This window comes from Lagenorhynchus albirostris, chromosome 10 (genome assembly GCF_949774975.1).
Source record: "Lagenorhynchus albirostris chromosome 10, mLagAlb1.1, whole genome shotgun sequence".
NCBI classification, from domain to species: domain Eukaryota; kingdom Metazoa; phylum Chordata; class Mammalia; order Artiodactyla; family Delphinidae; genus Lagenorhynchus; species Lagenorhynchus albirostris.
In genome coordinates, this window is record NC_083104.1 from 45,613,699 (window position 1) to 45,631,788 (window position 18,090).

The 18,090-nt window shown below is 41.1% G+C and overlaps 2 protein-coding genes across 2 annotated transcripts in view; one reads left to right on the forward strand and one right to left on the reverse strand.

Moving 5' to 3' along the window:
* Positions 1–1,668, reverse strand: part of CCDC13 (coiled-coil domain containing 13) — a 29,499-nt gene extending 27,831 nt beyond the window's left edge. Inside the window, exon 1 of the mRNA XM_060162264.1 lies at positions 1,448–1,668. Coding sequence (XP_060018247.1) covers positions 1,448–1,668 — 221 coding nt within the window. The remainder of the gene's footprint in view (positions 1–1,447) is intronic.
* Positions 1–18,090, forward strand: part of ACKR2 (atypical chemokine receptor 2) — an 87,812-nt gene that overhangs the window by 7,273 nt on the left and 62,449 nt on the right. The window contains exons 3-5 of the mRNA XM_060162267.1: positions 880–1,025; positions 2,307–2,501; positions 3,246–3,335. The gene's annotated coding sequence lies outside the window, so the exon portion shown is untranslated. The remainder of the gene's footprint in view (positions 1–879; positions 1,026–2,306; positions 2,502–3,245; positions 3,336–18,090) is intronic.

Here is an 18,090-nt window from a genome sequence, read left to right on the forward strand (position 1 = left end):
CTAAAATTAGAAATCGATACTAAACAGAGAACAAAAATAAAATAAAACACAGAACTCCAAACCCATCATATGCTTGGAACTGAAAAAAAAAAAAACCACACACTCCTAAATTATTTATGGGTTAAGAAGAAATCATAATGTGTATTATGAAGCATTTAGAACGGATTGACTGTAGAAGCAATATGTATGAAAACTTGGGAACAGCAGCTAAAGTGATACTTAGAAGGAAATTTATAGCCTTAATTGCATATGTATATTAGAAGACGAAAGAGGAATTGTCTAAGCCTTAAGTTGAGACCAGGTCTCTGGGTCTCTCAGGTAAACCCAATAGGAGATCAGAATAGGTGGCTAGTTTTGTATATTACAACTGTCTTGCAAGTCATTTTTTTAGAACTTTAAAACATGAGGAACATGTGACTGGTGGGTCTGTGATCACTTCTACCATTAGGCATGGAGCCAGCTCCATAGAGGCAGTTGCTCAGGTAGTAAATAAGTTACGGAAATTATAGATAACAGTAATTATTAACTAACAGCTATTATTATTGTTGGTGTTATTCTACCAACAGCTCAAGTCTCCACAAATTCCAGTTTCTCTGACTTGGGGAAAGATCATTTGGGAATAGGTCTGGGGTTAACTTAGAGCTAATATTTAGGAGCCGTATGAATTTTTTCAATTATTGAGAAATCTTTATCTTTTCCTAATTAGCATTTTTCAGTAGAACATTGTGAAAATCGAGAAACCATGAAAAGTAGAATTTGCAGATGGAGAAGATAGATTCTGGGTGAAACCAGAAGCAAAGAGATGGCTCAACAACTGCTGTGATTTTTTTTTTTTTTTTTTTTGCAAAATGACTAGAAAACAATTTTGTTCCAATCCAGACTCCTGCTTCCAACAACCAATATAAATCAATGCATCTGTGTGACATTGGCAAATTTAAAGCAAAATGAGAAGATTCTGGACTCCTTTCAACTGTTTCACCAACCATATAAAAGCAAGGAATCCATAAACTGCTTCTTTAGGACGGGTATGTTTATGTGTCTTTATGTGTCAGGGAAGGGAAATTGACACAGGAGAACAGTCGTGGATGAGGTTTGGAGTAGCGATCACCTGTGAATCATCAGAGCCAGCCAACCAGCTCCTCAAAAACCAAAACACATTTTTCACGAGAAAGAGACTATGTAAGAAAATTCAAGTGAATAAATTACACCTTGATGAGTTTCAAATTTCCCATTTGACTTTAAGTGGTTTTTGAATACACTTCATGTCAAATTATGTCCCTTTATCTGATGCAAGAGTCTTCAATAACAATCTCTGTGTCAAAACTTCTGGGTCTCAGCTGATAAACACACATCTGGTCAACCTGCCTGTCGAACTGTCTGCAATCATTCTCCCCCACCTTCCCTACCTCCCTGCAGTGCTCCTGGGAGAGTCCAAACTTGCATTTACCTCTGCTGAAAGCTGGTTTTTGAGTTCTGCTCCCCGGCTTGGAGGACGCTGAGGCCATCAGAGATCTCCACGGGCTCTTTTTGGTCATCAGCTCTGCTTTGGAAGCTAAGTTCTTTTTCCTTCCGTTTCTCCATCTGCTTCTGTAACCTTCTGTGCTGCATCTCCTGCATGGCCCTGAACTGGAGCCTCAAGGTGTCCTGTGAGCCTTCATCCTCTGCCATCTTGCCCTTGGAGTAGGAAAAGAAGCCTGAGCCTAAGCAAACTCCACAAACTGCTCCTTTCCCAAGAGTGCTCAGCACATAGTCAGCCCTGTCTACAACCCCCAAGCCTGGAGTTGGCTCCTTATCTTTGCATGTGTCCATGAGGAAGCTTGGAAGACCCACCCTCACTTCAGGTCCCCTGAAAGCCAAAGCTGAGCCGAGCTAAGCGTCAGCTCTCTACACACCCTCCCATGCCTGAATGTGCCACCAGACCTCGAATGGCATCAGAATACTCCCCCCATCACTCAGATTCAACAGTTGACTCCTTCCTGTCCCTAAAAACAGTGGCTCTCAACTCTGGCTGACCATTAGAATCTTCTAGAAGTTCCTAAAATATAGCAATGCTGGGGCACATCCCTGGACCATTTAAAATCTTAATTCCTAGGAATGGGGCTCAGACATCATTACTGTTTTTAACTAAGGTATAATTTTAGGTTGAATTATAATTTACACATAGTAAAGTGCATAAGTCCTGAGTGTACAGCTCAATAAATCTTTACACAGGTATGCAGCCCTGGCTCCGGCCAGGGCCCCGGTGGCTGCCGGCTCCCCCAGCTCCAGCCCGGGCCCTTCTGTACTTTTCCCCCCTGCACTTACAGTGGTCACTCCGCTGCTGCTTTCTTGGGCTGCAGCAGCTCGGACACCTCTATCAGACGCCTTCTTGCGCTGCCCCGGCAACCGTCACCAGGGAAACCAGCCACGCCGCTGCGTGACGTCCTCACGAGTCTACGGCAACCAAGAGGTCGCCGGGAGTTCGGAAAGGGACAGAGGCGCAGATGGTCCGGGTTGAGGCGGTAAGTAAATAGGCGAGGTGGGCTGACGGATGAGGGCGTCTTGTGTATGAGACTTGAAAATTGGCCCAGTGGTCCGCTTCTGGAACATATTTTAAAAGTTTTGTGGGCCAAACGTTTTGCGCAGAGATACGCATCCCGCAGTCCTGCTGGGAGGAATTAAGGTGAATGATCCTACCAAGAAATTTAACGTAGCCATTCAAAATGTCTTTGGAAAATGTGGAAGTGTGGGGGGAAAGGTTATTTTGTGACGGTGAGTGAAAAAGGCAGGACACGAAATAGTAATTGCTAAGTAAATGAAGTTGTGTTTTTAAAAACTAAGAACGGAGGGAATTCCCTGGCGGTTCAATGGTTAAGGCTCCGCGCTTCCACTGCAGGGCACGAGTTCGATCCCCAGTCGGGGATCTAAGATCCCGCATGCCCTGCATGGCGCGACCAAAACAAACAAAAAACAAAATTAAAAACCTCTAGAAACAGAAACAAGACTGCGGAGGAATGCATAGAAATATTAAAGTTAAAAATGGTTGTATTCGTGTGCTGGAATTGCAGTGCTGTGTTTTTATTTTTGCATTTTAGAGGATTTAAAATATAGTGAACATGGTTTATTTTCAAAGTGGAAAACACTTGTATGTTTGGGTTTTTTAAAAAGACACTTACCCATTTAAGTCACTGCTATATCCAGGTCTTTATAATTAGAAAGTCTTCAGATATCTCACGGTTGTTTTTCTTTCTTTTTTTCCTCATAAGGCATCCACCCACAGACGTGCATGAAGGTGGGGCACCAGTTCACATTTTGCAGAACTCTAATGCAATATCACAACCAGAATATTGACGTTGGTAATTTTACTTGTATTCATTTGTGTGTGTGTTTAGTTCTATACAGTTTTATCATGCTTAGGCTTGCATATTCACCACCATCCTCAGATATTGAACACTTAAATCGCCACAAGGATTCTTCTTCTTGGGCTTTTGTAGCCACACCCACTTCCCTCTCTCCCCACCCCCAAAGGCCCTAATCCCTGTGACCACCAATCTGTTCTCCATTTCTAAAATTTTGTCATGTCAGAATTGTTATATAAATGGAATCATATAATATGTAACCTTTGGGGACTGACTTTTTTACTCAGAATAATTTTCCAGAGCTTCATCCAAGTTGTTGTATGTGTCAGTTTGTTCCTTTTTATTGCTGAGTAGTTTTCTATGGTATGGATGTACCACAAATTGTTTAACCATTTGCCGGTCAAAGGACATCAGGGCTGTTTCTAGTTTGGGGTTATTACAGATAAAGCTGATATAAACATTCATGTACAGGTTTTTGTGGGAACTTAACTTTTCATTTTTCTGGGATAGATGCCCGAGAGTCCAGTTGTATGATAATAACATGCTTAGCTTTGTAAGAAACCGTCAACCTATTTTGTAGAGTGGCTGTACGATTTTACATTTCTACCAGCAGTGTATGAGTTATCTACTTTCTCCATATCTTTGCCAGTGTTTGATGTCACTATTTTTTATTTTAGCCATTCTGATAGGTGTGTAGTGACTTCTAATTGTGGTTATAATGTGCGTGATGGATAATGATATTGAACATTTTTTTCAGGTGCTTATTTGCAATCTGTATATCCTCTTTGGTGCAGTGTCTGTTTATGTCTTTTGCCCAATTTCTAACTGTTGACTTTTGAGAATTCTTTGTACATTCTAGATATTAATCGTTTGTTGGATTGTAGTTTGCAAATATTTTCTCCCATTCTGTAGCTTGCCTTTTCTCTTCACATGGGTTTTCACAGAACAAAAATTTTAAATTTTGACTAGGTCCAATTTACCAACTTCTTTCTTTCGGTGTCAAGTGTAAGAACTCCTTGCCTAGCCCTTGATCCCAAAGATTTCCCCCTGTGATATTCTAAAAGCATTAGAGTTTTATGTTCATGATTTATTTTGGCATAATTTTTATGTAAGATGTGAGGTTTAGATTGAGATTCTTTTTTTTTTGACCTATGGCTGTCCAATTGCTTCAGCAGTAGTTATTGAAAGGTATCCTTCCTCAACTGAATTGCTTTTGAACGTTTGTCAAAAATCAGTTGTGTAAATTCAGAAACAGCAACAAAAAACAACCCAATTCAAAAATGGGCAAAGGACTTGAAGAGATTCCTCCAAAGAAGATATACATATAGCTAATAAGCACATGTAAAGAGGCTCAACGTTACTAGCCATTAAGGAAATGCAAATCAAAGCCACAGTGGGATAACACTCCATACCCATTAGGATGGCTGTTATTAAAAAAATGGAAAATAAAAAGTGTTGTCCAAGATGTAGGAAAATTGGAACCCTTATGCATTGCTGGTGAGAGTGTAAAATGGTGCAGCTGCTGTAGAAAAGTTTGGCAGTTCCTCAAAAATTTAAACATAGAGTACGATCCAGAAATTCACTTCTGAGTATATTCCCAAAATATGGAAGCAAACAGATGCTTGTACACCAATGTCCATAGTAGCACTATTTACAATAGCCAAAAGGTGGAAACAATCCAAATGTCCATCTGTAGATGAATGGATAAACAAAATGTGGTATTATCCATTAAATGGAATATTATTCAGCCATAAAAAGGAATGAAGTACCAATACATGCTACAACATGGATGAACCTTGAAAACATTATGCCAAGTGAAATAAGTCAGACACAAAAGGACAACTATTGTATGATTCCACTTATATTAGGTTCCTAGAATAGAGATTGCCAGGGAGCGGGAGAAGAGGGAAATGGGTAGTTATGATTAAAGACTATGAAGTTTCTGTTTGGAATGATGAAAAGGTTCTGGAGGCAAATGATGGTAATGGTTGCATAGCATTTTTGTTTTGTTTTTTTTGTTTTTGGGGTTTTTTTTTTGCAGTACGCGGGCCTCTCACTGTTGTGGCCTCTCCCGTTGTGGAGCACAGGCTCCAGACGCGCAGGCTCAGCAGCCATGGCTCACGGGCCCAGCCGCTCCACGGCATGTGGGATCTTCCTGGACCGGGGCACAAGCCCGTGTCCCCTGTGTCGTCAGGCTGACTCTCAACCACTGCGCCAACACGGAAGCCCTATTTTTAGATTTTTAAGGAACCTCCATACTGTTCTCCATAGTGACTGTATCAATTTACATTCCTGCCAACAGTGTATGAGGGTTCCCTTTTCTCCACACCCTCTCCAGCATTTATTGTTCGAAGATTTTTTGATGATGGCATTCTGACCGGTGTGAGATGATATCGCACTGTAGTTTGATTTGCATTTCTCTAATGATTAATGATGTTGAGCAACCTTTCATGTGTTTGTGGCAATCTGTATATCTTCTTCGGAGAAATGGTTATTTAAGTTTTCTGCCCATTTTTGGATTGGGTTGTTTGTTTTTTTGATATTGAGCTGCATGAGCTGCTGGTAAATTTTGGAGATTAATCCTTTGTCAGTTGCTTCATTTGCAAATATTTTCTCCCATTCTGACGGTTGTCTTTTCATCTTGTTTATGGTTTCCATTGCTGTGCAAAAGCTTTTAAGTTTCATTAGGTCCCATTTGTTTATTTTTGTTTCCATTTCTCTAGGAGGTGGGTCAAAAAGGATCTTGCTGTGATTTATGTCATAGAGAGTTCTGCCTATGTTTTCCTCTGAGAGTTTTATAGTGTCTGGCCTTACATTTAGGTCTTTAATCCATTTTGAGTTTATTTTTGTGTATGGTGTTATGGAGTGTTCTAATTTCATTCTTTTACATGTAGCTGTCCAGTTTTCCCAGCACTACTTATTGAAGAGTCTCTCTTTTCTCCATTGTATATTCTTGCCTCCTTTATCAAAGATAAGGTGACGATATGGGCGTGCATTTATATCTGGGCTTTCTATCCTGTTCCATTGATCTATGTTTCCGTTTTTGTGCCAGTACCATATTGTCTTGATTACTGTAGCTTTGTAGTATAGTCTGAAGTCCAGGAGCCTGATTCCCCCAGCTCTGTTTTTCTTTCTCAAGATTGCTTTGGCTATTCAGGGTCTTTTGTGTTTGCACACAAATTGTGAAAATTTTGTTCTAGTTCTGTGAAAAATCCCAGTGGTAGTTTGATAGGGATTGCATTGAATCTGTAGATTGCTTTGGTTAGTATAGTCATTTTCACAATGTTTATTCTTCCAATCCAAGAACATGGTATATCTCTCCATCTATTTGTCTCATCTTTAATTTCTTTCATTAGTGTCTTATAATTCTCTGCATACAGGTCTTTGGTCTCCTTAGGTAGGTTTATTCCTAGGTATTTTATTATTTTTGTTGCAATGGTAAATGGGAGTGTTTTCTTAATTTCACTTTCAGATTTTTCATCATTAGTGTATAGGAATGCAAGAGACTTCTGTGCATTAATTTTGTATCCTGCTACTTTACCAAATTCATTGATTAGCTCTAGTAGTTTTCTGGTAGCATGTTTAGGATTCTTTATGTATAGTATCATGTCATCTGCAAACAGTGACAGCTTTACTTCTTCTTTTCCGATTTGGATTCCTTTTATTTCTTTTTCTTCTCTGATTTCTGTGGCTAAAACTTCCAAAACTATGTTGAATAGGAGTGGTGAGAGTGCGCAACCTTGTCTTGTTCCTGATCTTAGTGGAAATGGTTTCAGTTTTTCACCATTGAGGACGATGTTGGCTGTGGGTTTGTCATATATGGCCTTTATTATGTTGAGGTAAGTTCCCTCTATGCCTACTTACTGGAGGGTTTTTATCATAAATGGGTGCTGAATTTTGTCAAAAGCTTTCTCCGCATCTGTTGAGATGATCATATGGTCTTTCTCCTTCAATTTGTAAATATGGTGTATCACATTGATTGACTTGCGTATATTGAAGAATCCTTGCATTCCTGGGATAAACCCCACTTGATCATGGTGTATGATCCTTTTAATGTGCTGTTGGATTCCGTTTGCTAGTATTTTGTTGAGGATTTTTGCATCTATGTTCATCAGTGATATTGGACTGTAGTTTTCTTTTTTTGTGACATCTTTGTCTGGTTTTGTTATCAGGGTGATGGTGGCCTCGTAGAATGAATTTGGAAGTGTTCTTCCCTCTGCTGTATTTTGGAAGAGTTTGAGAAGGATAGGTGTTATCTCTTCTCTAAATGTTGATAGAATTCGCCTGTGAAGCCATCTGGTCCTGGGCTTTGGTTTGTTGGAAGATTTTTAATCACAGTTTCAATTTCAGTGCTTGTGATTGGTCTGTTCATATTTTCTATTTCTTCCTGATTCAGTCTTGGCAGGTTGTACATTTCTAAGAATTTGTCCATTTCTTCCAGGTTGTCCATTTTATTGGCATAGAGTTGCTTGTAGTAATGTCGATGAACTTTTGTATTTCTGCAGTGTCAGTTGTTACTTCCCCTTTTTCATTTCTAATTCTATTGATTTGAGTCTTCTCCCTTTTTTTCTTGATGAGTCTGTTTAATGGTTTATCTTTTCAAAGAACCAGCTTTTAGTTTTATTGATCTTTGCTATCGTTTCCTTCATTTCTTTTTCATTGTTTCTGATCTGATCTTTATGATTTCTTTCCTTCTGCTAACTTTGGGGTTTTTTTGTTCTTCTTTCTCTAATTGCTTTAGGTGTAAGGTTAGGTTGTTTATTTGAGATGTTTATTGTTTCTTAAGGTAGGATTGTATTGCCATAAACTTCCCTCTTAGAACTGCTTTTGCTGCATCACATAGGTTTTAGGTTGTCGTGTTTTCATTGTCATTTGTTCCTAGGTATTTTTTGATTTCCTCTTTGATTTCTTCAGTGATCACTTTGTTATTAAGTAGTGTATTGTTTAGCCTCCATGTGTTTGTATTTTTTTACAGATCTTTTCCTGTAATTGATATCTAGTCTCATAGCCTTGTAGTCAGAAAACATACTTGATACAATTTCAATTTTCTTAAATTTACAAAGGCTTGATTTGTGACCCAAGATAGGATCTATCCTGGAGAATGTTCCATGAGCACTTGAGAAAAATTTGTATTCTGTTGTTTTTGGATGGCATATCCTATAAATATCAATTAAGTCCATCTTGTTTAATGTATCATTTAAAGCTTGTGTTTCCTTATTTATTTTCATTTTGGATGATCTGTCCATTGGTGAAAGTGGGGTGTTAAAGTCCCCTACTATGAATGTGTTACTGCCGATTTCTCCTTTTATGGCTGTTAGTATTTGCCTTATGTATTGAGGTGCTCCTATGTTGGGTGCATAAATATTTACAATTGTTATATCTTCTTCTTGGATTGATCCCTTGATGATTATATAGTGTCCTTCTTTGTCTCTTGTAATAATCTTTATTTTTAAGTCTATTTTGTCTGATATGAGAATTGTTACTCCGGCTTTCTTTTGATTTCCACTTGCATGGAATATCTTTTTCCATCCCCTCACTTTCAGTCTGTATGTGTCCCTAGGTCTGAAGTGGGTCTCTTGTAGACAGCACATATATGGGTCTTGTTTTTGTATCCATTCAGCCAGTCTGTATCTTGTAGTGGGAGCATTTAATCCATTTACATTTAAGGTAATTATCGATATGTATGTTCCTATTCCCATTTTCTTAACTGTTTTGGACTTGTTATTGTAGGTCTTTTCCTTCTCTTGTGTTTCTTGCCTAGAGAAGTTCCTTTAGCATTTGTTGTAAAGCTGGTTTGGAGGTGCTGAATACTCTCAGCTTTCACTTGTCTGTAAAGATTTTTAATTCTCCAACAAATCTGAATGAGATCCTTGCTGGGTAATCTTGGTTGTAGGTTTTTCTCCTTCATCACTTTAAATATGTCCTGCCACTCCCTTCTGGCTTGCAGTTTCTGCTGAAAGATCACCTTATGGGGATTCCCTTGTGTGTTATTTTTCCCTTGCTGCTTTTAATATGTTTTCTTTGTATTTAATTTTTGATAGTTTGATTAATATGTGTCTTGGCGTGTCTCTTCTTGGATTAATCCTGTATGGGAGTCTCTGTGCTTCCTGGACTTGATTAACTATTTCCTTTCCCATATAAGGGAAGTTTTCAACTATAATCTCTTCAAATATTTTCTCAGTCCCTTTCTTTTACTCTTCTTCTTCTGGGAACACTTTAATTCAAATGTTGGTGAGTTTAATATTGTCCCAGAGGTCTCTGAGACTGTCCTCAGTTCTTTTCATTCTTTTTTCTTTATTCTGCTCTGCAGTAGTTATTTCCACTATTTTATCTTCCAGGTCACTTTTCCGTTCTTCTGCCTCAGTTATTATGCTATTAATCCCTTCTAGAGTATTTTAAATTTCATTTATTGTGTTTTTCATCATTGCTTGTTTCCTTTTTAGTTCTTGTAGGTCCTTGTTAAATGTTTCTTGCATTTTCTCTATTCTATTTCCAAGAGTTTGGATCATCTTTACTATCATTATTCTGAATTCTTTTTCAGGTAGACTGCCTATTTCCTCTTCATTTCTTAGGTCTGGTGGGTTTTTACCTTGCTCCTTCATCTGCTGTGTGTTTTTCTGTCTTCTCATTTTGCTTATATTACTGTGTTTGGGGTCTCTTTTTTGGAGGCTGCAGGCTCATAGTTCCCGTTGTTTTTGGTGTCTGTCCCCAGTGGCTAAGGTTGGTTCAGTGGGTTGTGTAGGCTTCCTGGTGGAGGGGACTAGTGCCTGTGTTCTGGTGGATGAGGCTGGATCTTGTCTTTCTGGTGGGCAGGTCCACGTCTGGTGGTGTGTTTTGGGGTTTCTGTGGCCTTTTTAAGATTTTAGGCAGCCTCTGTGCTAATGGGTGGGGTTGTGTTCCTGTCTTGCTAGTTGTTTGGCATAGGGTGTCCAGCACTGTAGCTTACTGCTCGTTGAGTGAAGCTGGGTCTTGGTGTTGAGATGGAGACCTCTGGGAGATTTTTGCCGTTTGATATTACGTAGAGCTGGGAGGTCTCTTGTGGACCAGTGTCCTGAAGTTGGCTTTCCCACCTCAGAGGCACAGCACTGACTTCTGGCTGGAGCACCAAGAGCCTTTCATCAACATGGCTCAGAATAAAAGGGAGAAAAAGTAGAAAGAAAGAAAGATAAAAGATAAAATAAAATAAGATAAAATAAAATAAAGTTATTAAAATAAAAAATAGTTTTTAAGAAAAAAATTTAAAAAACAAAAATAATTTAAAAACGGACGGACAGAACCCTAGGACAAATGGTGGAAGCAAAGCTAAACAGACAAAATCTCTCACAGAAGCATACACATACACACTCACAAAAAGAGGAAAAGGGGAAAAAATAATATATCTTGCTCTCAAAGTCCACCTTCTCAATTTGGAATGATTCATTGTCTATTCAGGTATTCCACAGATGCAGGGTATATCAAGTTGACTGTGGAGATTTAATCCGCTTCATCTGAGGCTGCTGGGAGAAATTTCCGTTTCTCTTCTTTGTTCGCACAGCTCCTGGGGTTCAGCTTTGGGTTTGGCTCCGCCTCTGCGTGTAAGTCGCCTGAGGGCGTCTGTTCTTCGCTCAGACAGGATGGGGTTAAGGGAGCAGCTGATTCGGGGGCTCTGGCGCACTCAGGCTGCGGGGAGGGAGGGGCACGGAGTGCGGGGCGAGCCTGCGGCGGCAGAGGCCGGCGTGACGTTGCACCAGCCTGAGGCGCGCCGTGCGTTCTCCTGGGGAAGTTGTCCCTGGATCCCGGGACCCTGGCAGTGGCGGGCTGCACAGGCTCCCGGGAGGGGCGATGTGGGCAGTGACCTGTGCTCGCACACAGGCTTCTTGGTGGCGGCAGCAGCAGCCTTAGCGTCTCATGCCCGTCTCTGGGGTCCGCGCTGTTAGCCGCAGCTGGCGCCCGTCTCTGGAGCTCCTTTAAGCAGCGCTCTTAATCCCCTCTCCTCGCGCACCAGGAAACAAAGAGGGAAGAAAACGTCTCTTGTCTCTTTGCCAGCTCCAGACGTTTCCGCGGACTCCCTCCCGGGTAGCCGTGGTGCACTAACCCCTTCAGGCTGTGTTCACGCCGCCAGTCCTCTCCCTGGGATCCGACCGAAGCCCGAGCCTCAGCTCCCAGCCCCCGCCGCCCCGGTGGGTGAGCAGACAAGCCTCTCAGGCCGGTGAGTGCCGGTCGGCACCAATTCTCTGTGCGGGAATCTCCCCTCTTTGCCTTCTGCACCCCTGTTGCTGTGCTCTCCTCCACCACCCGCAGTCTCCGCCCACGAAGGGGCTTCCTGGTGTGTGGAAAGCTTTCCTCCTTCACAGCTCCCTCCCACTGGTGCAGGTCCTGGCCCTATTTTTTTGTCTCTGTTTATTGTTTTTACTTTTGCCCTGCCCAGGTGCGTTGGGAATTTCTTGCCTATTGGGAGGTCTGAGGTCTTCTGCAGCGTTCAGTGGGTGTTCTGTAGGAGCAGTTCCACGTGTAGGTGTGTTTCTGATGTATCTGTGGGGAGGAAGGTGATCTCCGCGTCTTACGCTTCCGCCATTTTCCTCAACTCCTCTATGTGGGGCCTTATGTGTGAGGTGGTTCCTGCTTGGTTAATCATCCCATTTGTGATGTGGGCCCTTTGGTGTGAGGTTGTTCTTGTTTGGTTCCTCATGCTCTTTCTGTTGGCCCTTTGGTTTGAAGTGGTTCCTGCTTGGTTCCTCATCCATTTTTTTTTTTTATTCGGTACGCAGGCCTCTCACTGTTGTGGCCTCTCCGTTTGCGGAGCTCAGGCTCCGGACCCGCAGGCTCAGTGGCCATGGCTCACGGGCCCAGCCGCTCCGCAGCACGTGGGATCTTCCCGGAAATGGGCACGAACCCACGTGCCCTACATCGGCAGGCGGACTCTCAACCACTGCGCCACCGGGGAAGCCCCTCATCCCTTTTTTGATGTGGGCTTCTGGTTTGAGGTGGTTCCTGCTGGGTTCCTCATCCCCTTGTGATGTGGGCCCTTTGGTTTGAGCTGGTTCCTGCTTGGTTTCATCCCCTTTGTGATGTGGGTCATTTGGTGTGAAGTGTTTCCAGCGTGGTTCCTTATCCCCTTTGTGATGTGGGCTTTTGGTGTGAGGTGGTCACTGCTGGGTTCCTCATCCCCTTTGTAATGTGTTTTTTTGCTGTAAGGTGGTTCCTGCTTTGTTTATCTTTTCAAAGAAACAGCTTTTAGTTTTACTGATCTTTGCTATCGTTTCCTTCATTTCTTTTTCATTTATTTCTGATCTGATCTTTATGATTTCTTTCCTTCTGCTAACTTTGGGGTTTTTTGTTCTTCTTTCTCTAATTGCTTTAGGTGCAAGGTTAGGTTGTTTATTCGAGATGTTTCCTGTTTCTTAAGGTAGGATTGTATTGCTATAAACTTCCCTCTTAGAACTACTTTTGCTGTATCCCATAGGTTTTGGGTCATCGTGTCTCCATTGTCATTTGTTTCTAGGTATTTTTTTTATTTCCTCTTTGATTTCTTCAGTGATCTCTTGGTTATTAAGTAGTGTATTGTTTAGCCTCCATGTGTTTGTATTTTTTACAGATTTTTTTCTGCAACTGATATCTAGTCTCATAGCATTGTGGTCAGAAAAGATACTTGATACGATTTCAATTTTCTTAAATTTACCAAGGTTTGACTTATGACCCGAGATATGATCTATCCTGGAGAATGTTCTATGAGCACTTGAGAAGAAAGTGTATTCTGTTGTTTTGGATGGAATGTCCTATAAATATCAATTAAGTCCCTGTTGTTTAATGTGTCATTTAAAGCTTGTGTTTCCTTATTTATTTTCATTTTGGATGATCTGTCCATTGGTGAAAGTGGGGTGTTAAAGTCCCCTACTATGATTGTTACTGTCGATTTCCCCTTTTATGGCTGTTAGTATTTGCCTTATGTATTGAGGTGCTCCTATGTTGGGTGCATAAATATTTACAACTGTTATATCTTCTTCTTGGATTGATCCCTTGATCATTATGTAGTGTCCTTCTTTGTCTCTTGTATTAGTCTTTATTTTAAAGTCTATTTTGTCTGATATGACAATTGATACTCCAGCTTCCTTTTGATTTCCATTTGCATGGAATATCTTTTCCATCCCCTCACTTTCAGTCTGTATGTGTCCCTAGGTCTGAAGTGGGTCTCTTGTAGACAGCGTATGTACGGGTCTTGTTTTTGTATCCATTCAGCCAGTCTATGTCTTTTGGTTGGAGAATTTAATCCATTTACATTCAAGGTAATTATCGATATGTATGTTCCTATTACCATTTTCTTAATTGTTTTGGGTTTGTTATTGTCTTTCCCTTCTTTGTGTTTCCTGCCTAGAGAAGTTCCTTTAGCATTTGTTGTAAAGCTGGTTTGGTTGTGCTGAATTCTCTTAGCTTTTGCTTGTCTGTAAAGGTTTTAATTTCTCCATCAAATCTGAATGAGATCCTTGCTGGGTAAAGTAATCTTGGTTGTAGGTTTTTCTCCTTCATCACTTTAAATATGTACTGCCTCTCCCTTCTGGCTTGCAGAGTTTCTGCTGAAAGATCAGCTGTTAACCTTATGGGGATTCCCTTGTATGTTATTTGTTGTTTTTCCCTTGCTGCTTTTTTTTGTGTGTGTGTGGTACGCGGGCCTCTCACTGTTGTGGCCTTTCCCCTTGTGGAGCACAGGCTCCGGACGCCCAGGCTCAGTGGCCATGGCTCACGGGCCCCGCCACTCTGCGGCATGTGGGATCTTCCCGGACTGGGGCACAAACCCGTGTCCCCTGCATTGGCAGGCGGACTCTCAGCCACTGCGCCACCAGGGAAGCCCTCCCTTGCTGCTTCTAATATTTGTTCTTTGTATTTAATTATGATAGTTTGATTAAATGTGTCTTGGTGTGTTTCTCCTTGGATTTATCCTGTACGGGAGTCTCTGTGCTTCCTGGACTTGATTAACTATTTCCTTACCCATATTAGGGAAGTTTTCAACTATAATGTCTTCAAATGTTTTCTCAGTCCCTTTCTTTTTCTCTTATTCTGGGACCCCTATAATTCGAATGTTGGTGTGTTTAATATTGTCCCAGAGGTCTCTGAGACTGTCCTCAATTCTTTTCATTCTTTTTCCTTTATTCTGCTCTGCAGTAGTTATTTGCACTATTTTATCTTCTAGGTCACTTATCTGTTCTTCTGCCTCAGTTATTCTGCTATTGATCCCTTCTAGAGAATTTTTAATTTCATTTATTGTGTTGTTCATGATTGTTTGTTTGCTGTCTAGTTCTTCTAGGTCCTTGTTAAACGTTTCGTTTATTTTCTCCATTCTATTTCCAAGATTTTGGATCATCTTTATTATCATTATTCTGAATTCTTTTTCAGGTAGACTGCCTATTTCCTCTTCATTTGTTAGGTCTGGTGGGTTTTTACCTTGCTCCTTCATCTGCTGTGTGTTTTTCTGTCCTCTCATTTTGCTTATCTTACTGTGTTTGGGGTCTCCTTTTCGCAGGCAGCAGGTTTGTAGTTCCCATTGTTTTTGGTGTCTCCCCCAGTGACTAAGGTTGGTTCATTGGGTTGTGTAGGCTTCCTGGTGGAGGGGACTAGTGCCTATGTTCTGGTGGATGAGGCTGGATCTTGTCTTTCTGGTGGGCAGGACCGCGTCTGCTGGTGTGTTTTGGGGTGTCTGTGACCTTATTAAGATTTTAGGCAGCCTCTCTGTTAATGGGTGGGGTTGTGTTCCTGTCTTGCTAGTTGTTTGGCATGGGGTGTCCAGCACTGTAGCTTGCTGGTCGTTGAGTGGAGCTGGGTCTTGGCATTCAGATGGAGATCTGTGGGAGATTTTCGCCGTTTGATATTACGTAGAGCTGGGAGGTCTCTGGTGGACCAATGTCCTGAAATTCGCTCTCCCACCTCAGAGGCACAGCCTTGACTCCTGGCTGGAGCACCAAGAGCCTGTCATCCACACGGTTCAGACAAGCACGGGGCCCCGAGGGTGGACTCTGCATAGCATTTTAAATATACTTAGTGCCACTGAACTGTACACTTAAAAATGCTTAAAATAGTAAATTGCTATGTATGTTTTATAGTAAAAATTTTTTTTAAATCAGTTGAGCATATTTGTTTGGGTCTAAATGCTCTTTTTCCTAATCGCTAAATTACGTCCTTCCCACAGTTCAATGTAGCTCCAACTTTAAACTGGGATCTTTATCTTTTTTTAGATGGTAAGATCACCAAATAGATTTCCCTTCTCTAAAATAATATTCTCTCTCCCACAGATAAGTAAATATAACATAAGCAGTTAGTGATTCTCCTCTTACTATGAGAAGCAAAATTGAATTGACTAAAGTCTGTCAGAAGTAAGAATACCTAGGCTTTAGCTCTCTGACATTAGTCAAGTCCCAAGTCCCAACTTTCTTCTTAAAATAGCAATAGTAAATTTATTCCTGTGATAACAAATAGGTCACGAAAGTGCTTTGTAAACTGAAATGCTCTTCAGCTGTCATGCGTTATACAGACTTAGCTGTTTTGCCTCAAAATGGAAGTAAGGTTTGCTGCAGCTTAAAACCAAGGCTCCATTTGGCTCTCCCCATTTCAGGGCTCTCCTCTTAATGGACCTCAGCTTTGCAGGTCCAAAATCTAATTTGGTCATTAAACCAGGAGTGTCTCTTGGGACCAGACTTATGCCAGCCATGGTATTAAGTGATTAACGTGTAAACAAGAACACTGAGGCACTAGTTTACACTAGAGGATTTGTCACCCATTTCCAGAGCTCCTCCTTTCCCAGAATCAGACACCCATGAAGCCAGGAGTCATCAGAAAGATATTGTGAGCGATTCAGGGCAAACAGAAGCCAACTGCGTTGAAATATTTTTGACCCAGGGTTAAGCCTTATTAAACATTCTACTTCACCGTCAGAAGCACCCATAGATAAAAATTGTCCATGGTCTCCAGGTTCAAGTTCCTTCTCGCTAAAAGGTGCTGGATACACACTGCCAGTTCTGCCTCTTCATCTCCCCATGAATTTGGGGTTTCTTTTTTGGCTGCCAGCCTCTCAGAGTCCCCTGCTCCCCGCACACTCTGCCTTTTAACTTAACACCATTTTGGCTATAGTCAAGTCCTATTTTATCCGTGGAGCAATTTTGTCTAAGATGTGTTTGTATATATGGTGATCTCATTCATCATATGTTGACTTTATTAGAGGACTCAATGTTCTGCCAAGATTCATTAGTCCTTAGTTCCAAGGGACCTCTCTGATGGCTGAGATCTACCGTGGCTCTCCTCCAAGCATAATGGATTGGTAATATATTTTCTATTTCCCCCCCAAATTTCTCAGTTTCACTCTTGGTTCACATCATCGTCTTTCAAAACACTTGGATGAAAGTCACCTTGTCTCAGTGATAACTGGTTTCTCCCCTGGTGATTAGGTCTCCAATGCCTTGTGTACTTACTAGTTTTTAATTTACTGTCTCCACAGTAAGACCATGGTTATGTGGGAATCTCCGCAGCTTCCTTTTTTTTTTTTTAGTTGAAGTATAGTTGATTTACAATGTTCTGTTAATTACTGCTGTACAGCAAAGTGATTCATTTATACATATATACGTTTTTTAAAATATTCTTTTCCATTATGGTTTATCATAGGATATTGCATATAGTTCTCTGTGCTATACAATATGACCTTGTTGTTTATCCATTCTATATACAAAGGTTTACATCTGCTGACCCCAACCTCCCACTCTATCCCTCCCTCAACCCCCTTCTCCTTGGCAACCACCAGTCTGTTCTCTCTGTCTGTGAGTCTGTTTCTGTTTCATAGGTTCATTTGTGTCATATCTTAGATTCCACATATAAGTGATATCATATGGTATTTGTCTTTCTCTTTCTGACTTTACTTAGTATGATAATCTCTAGTTGCTTCCACTCAGCTTCCTTCTTATATAAAGACCAAAACAAATACTGACTGAGGATTTTTATATATGAAAACACCTGAGGATAAAGCAGCTACGGTATATTGGAAAAAAGTATCGGGTTTGGGACCTCAGTGGGGAGTAAGTGTGCATGTGTGTGCAGTGGAAGGTGGAAATGAAGGGAAGGGAAGAACAAGTATTTCTTGGACAGGCATTATTTTATGAACCTGCCTTCTGTTCCATCATGCAGTCTTTCCATGAGACCAGGGGTCTCAAGTTCTGGATTTGGGTCCCAGCTCTCTCACTTTTCAGTTGTGTGGACTTGAGTAAATTACAGCTTTCCACATGGAAAAAGTCAGGATAATACATACTTCATTTTTTGTGAGGGACTTTAACGAGTATTAAAGCACTTTATATACAGCAAAGCACTATACAAAGTGTTACCATAGTGGAACACGCATTGTGTTTTAAACTCAAATATAGCAAGATTTGTAAAAAGGTAAAGTTCACCACGGCCTGGGAGGGTTCGGAGTTTACCAAAAGTAGAATTGGGTTGGGTCTTTAAGGAGTGCAGTGAATTGTCAGGAAGGGGGAACATTCAGGAAAGGACTAGAGTCCAAGCAGAGGTGTCAGGGGCAGTGGTGAGCACAGGGCTTTTGCATCAGTGGCTCTGCTGGAGCTAGGTGGCAGGACAGGAGATGAAGGGCCTAGGCAACAAGGAAAAGAAAAGAACAAATCTGAGTGATGAAGGACTCTGCTTATGAAAAATGGCAGAACTTGGTGACTGGCTTTATAGTGATAAATGAACAGGAGGAAGGAAAGACACTTCTGAGTTTGAGCCCAGGGTGTGACAGTGTGAGATG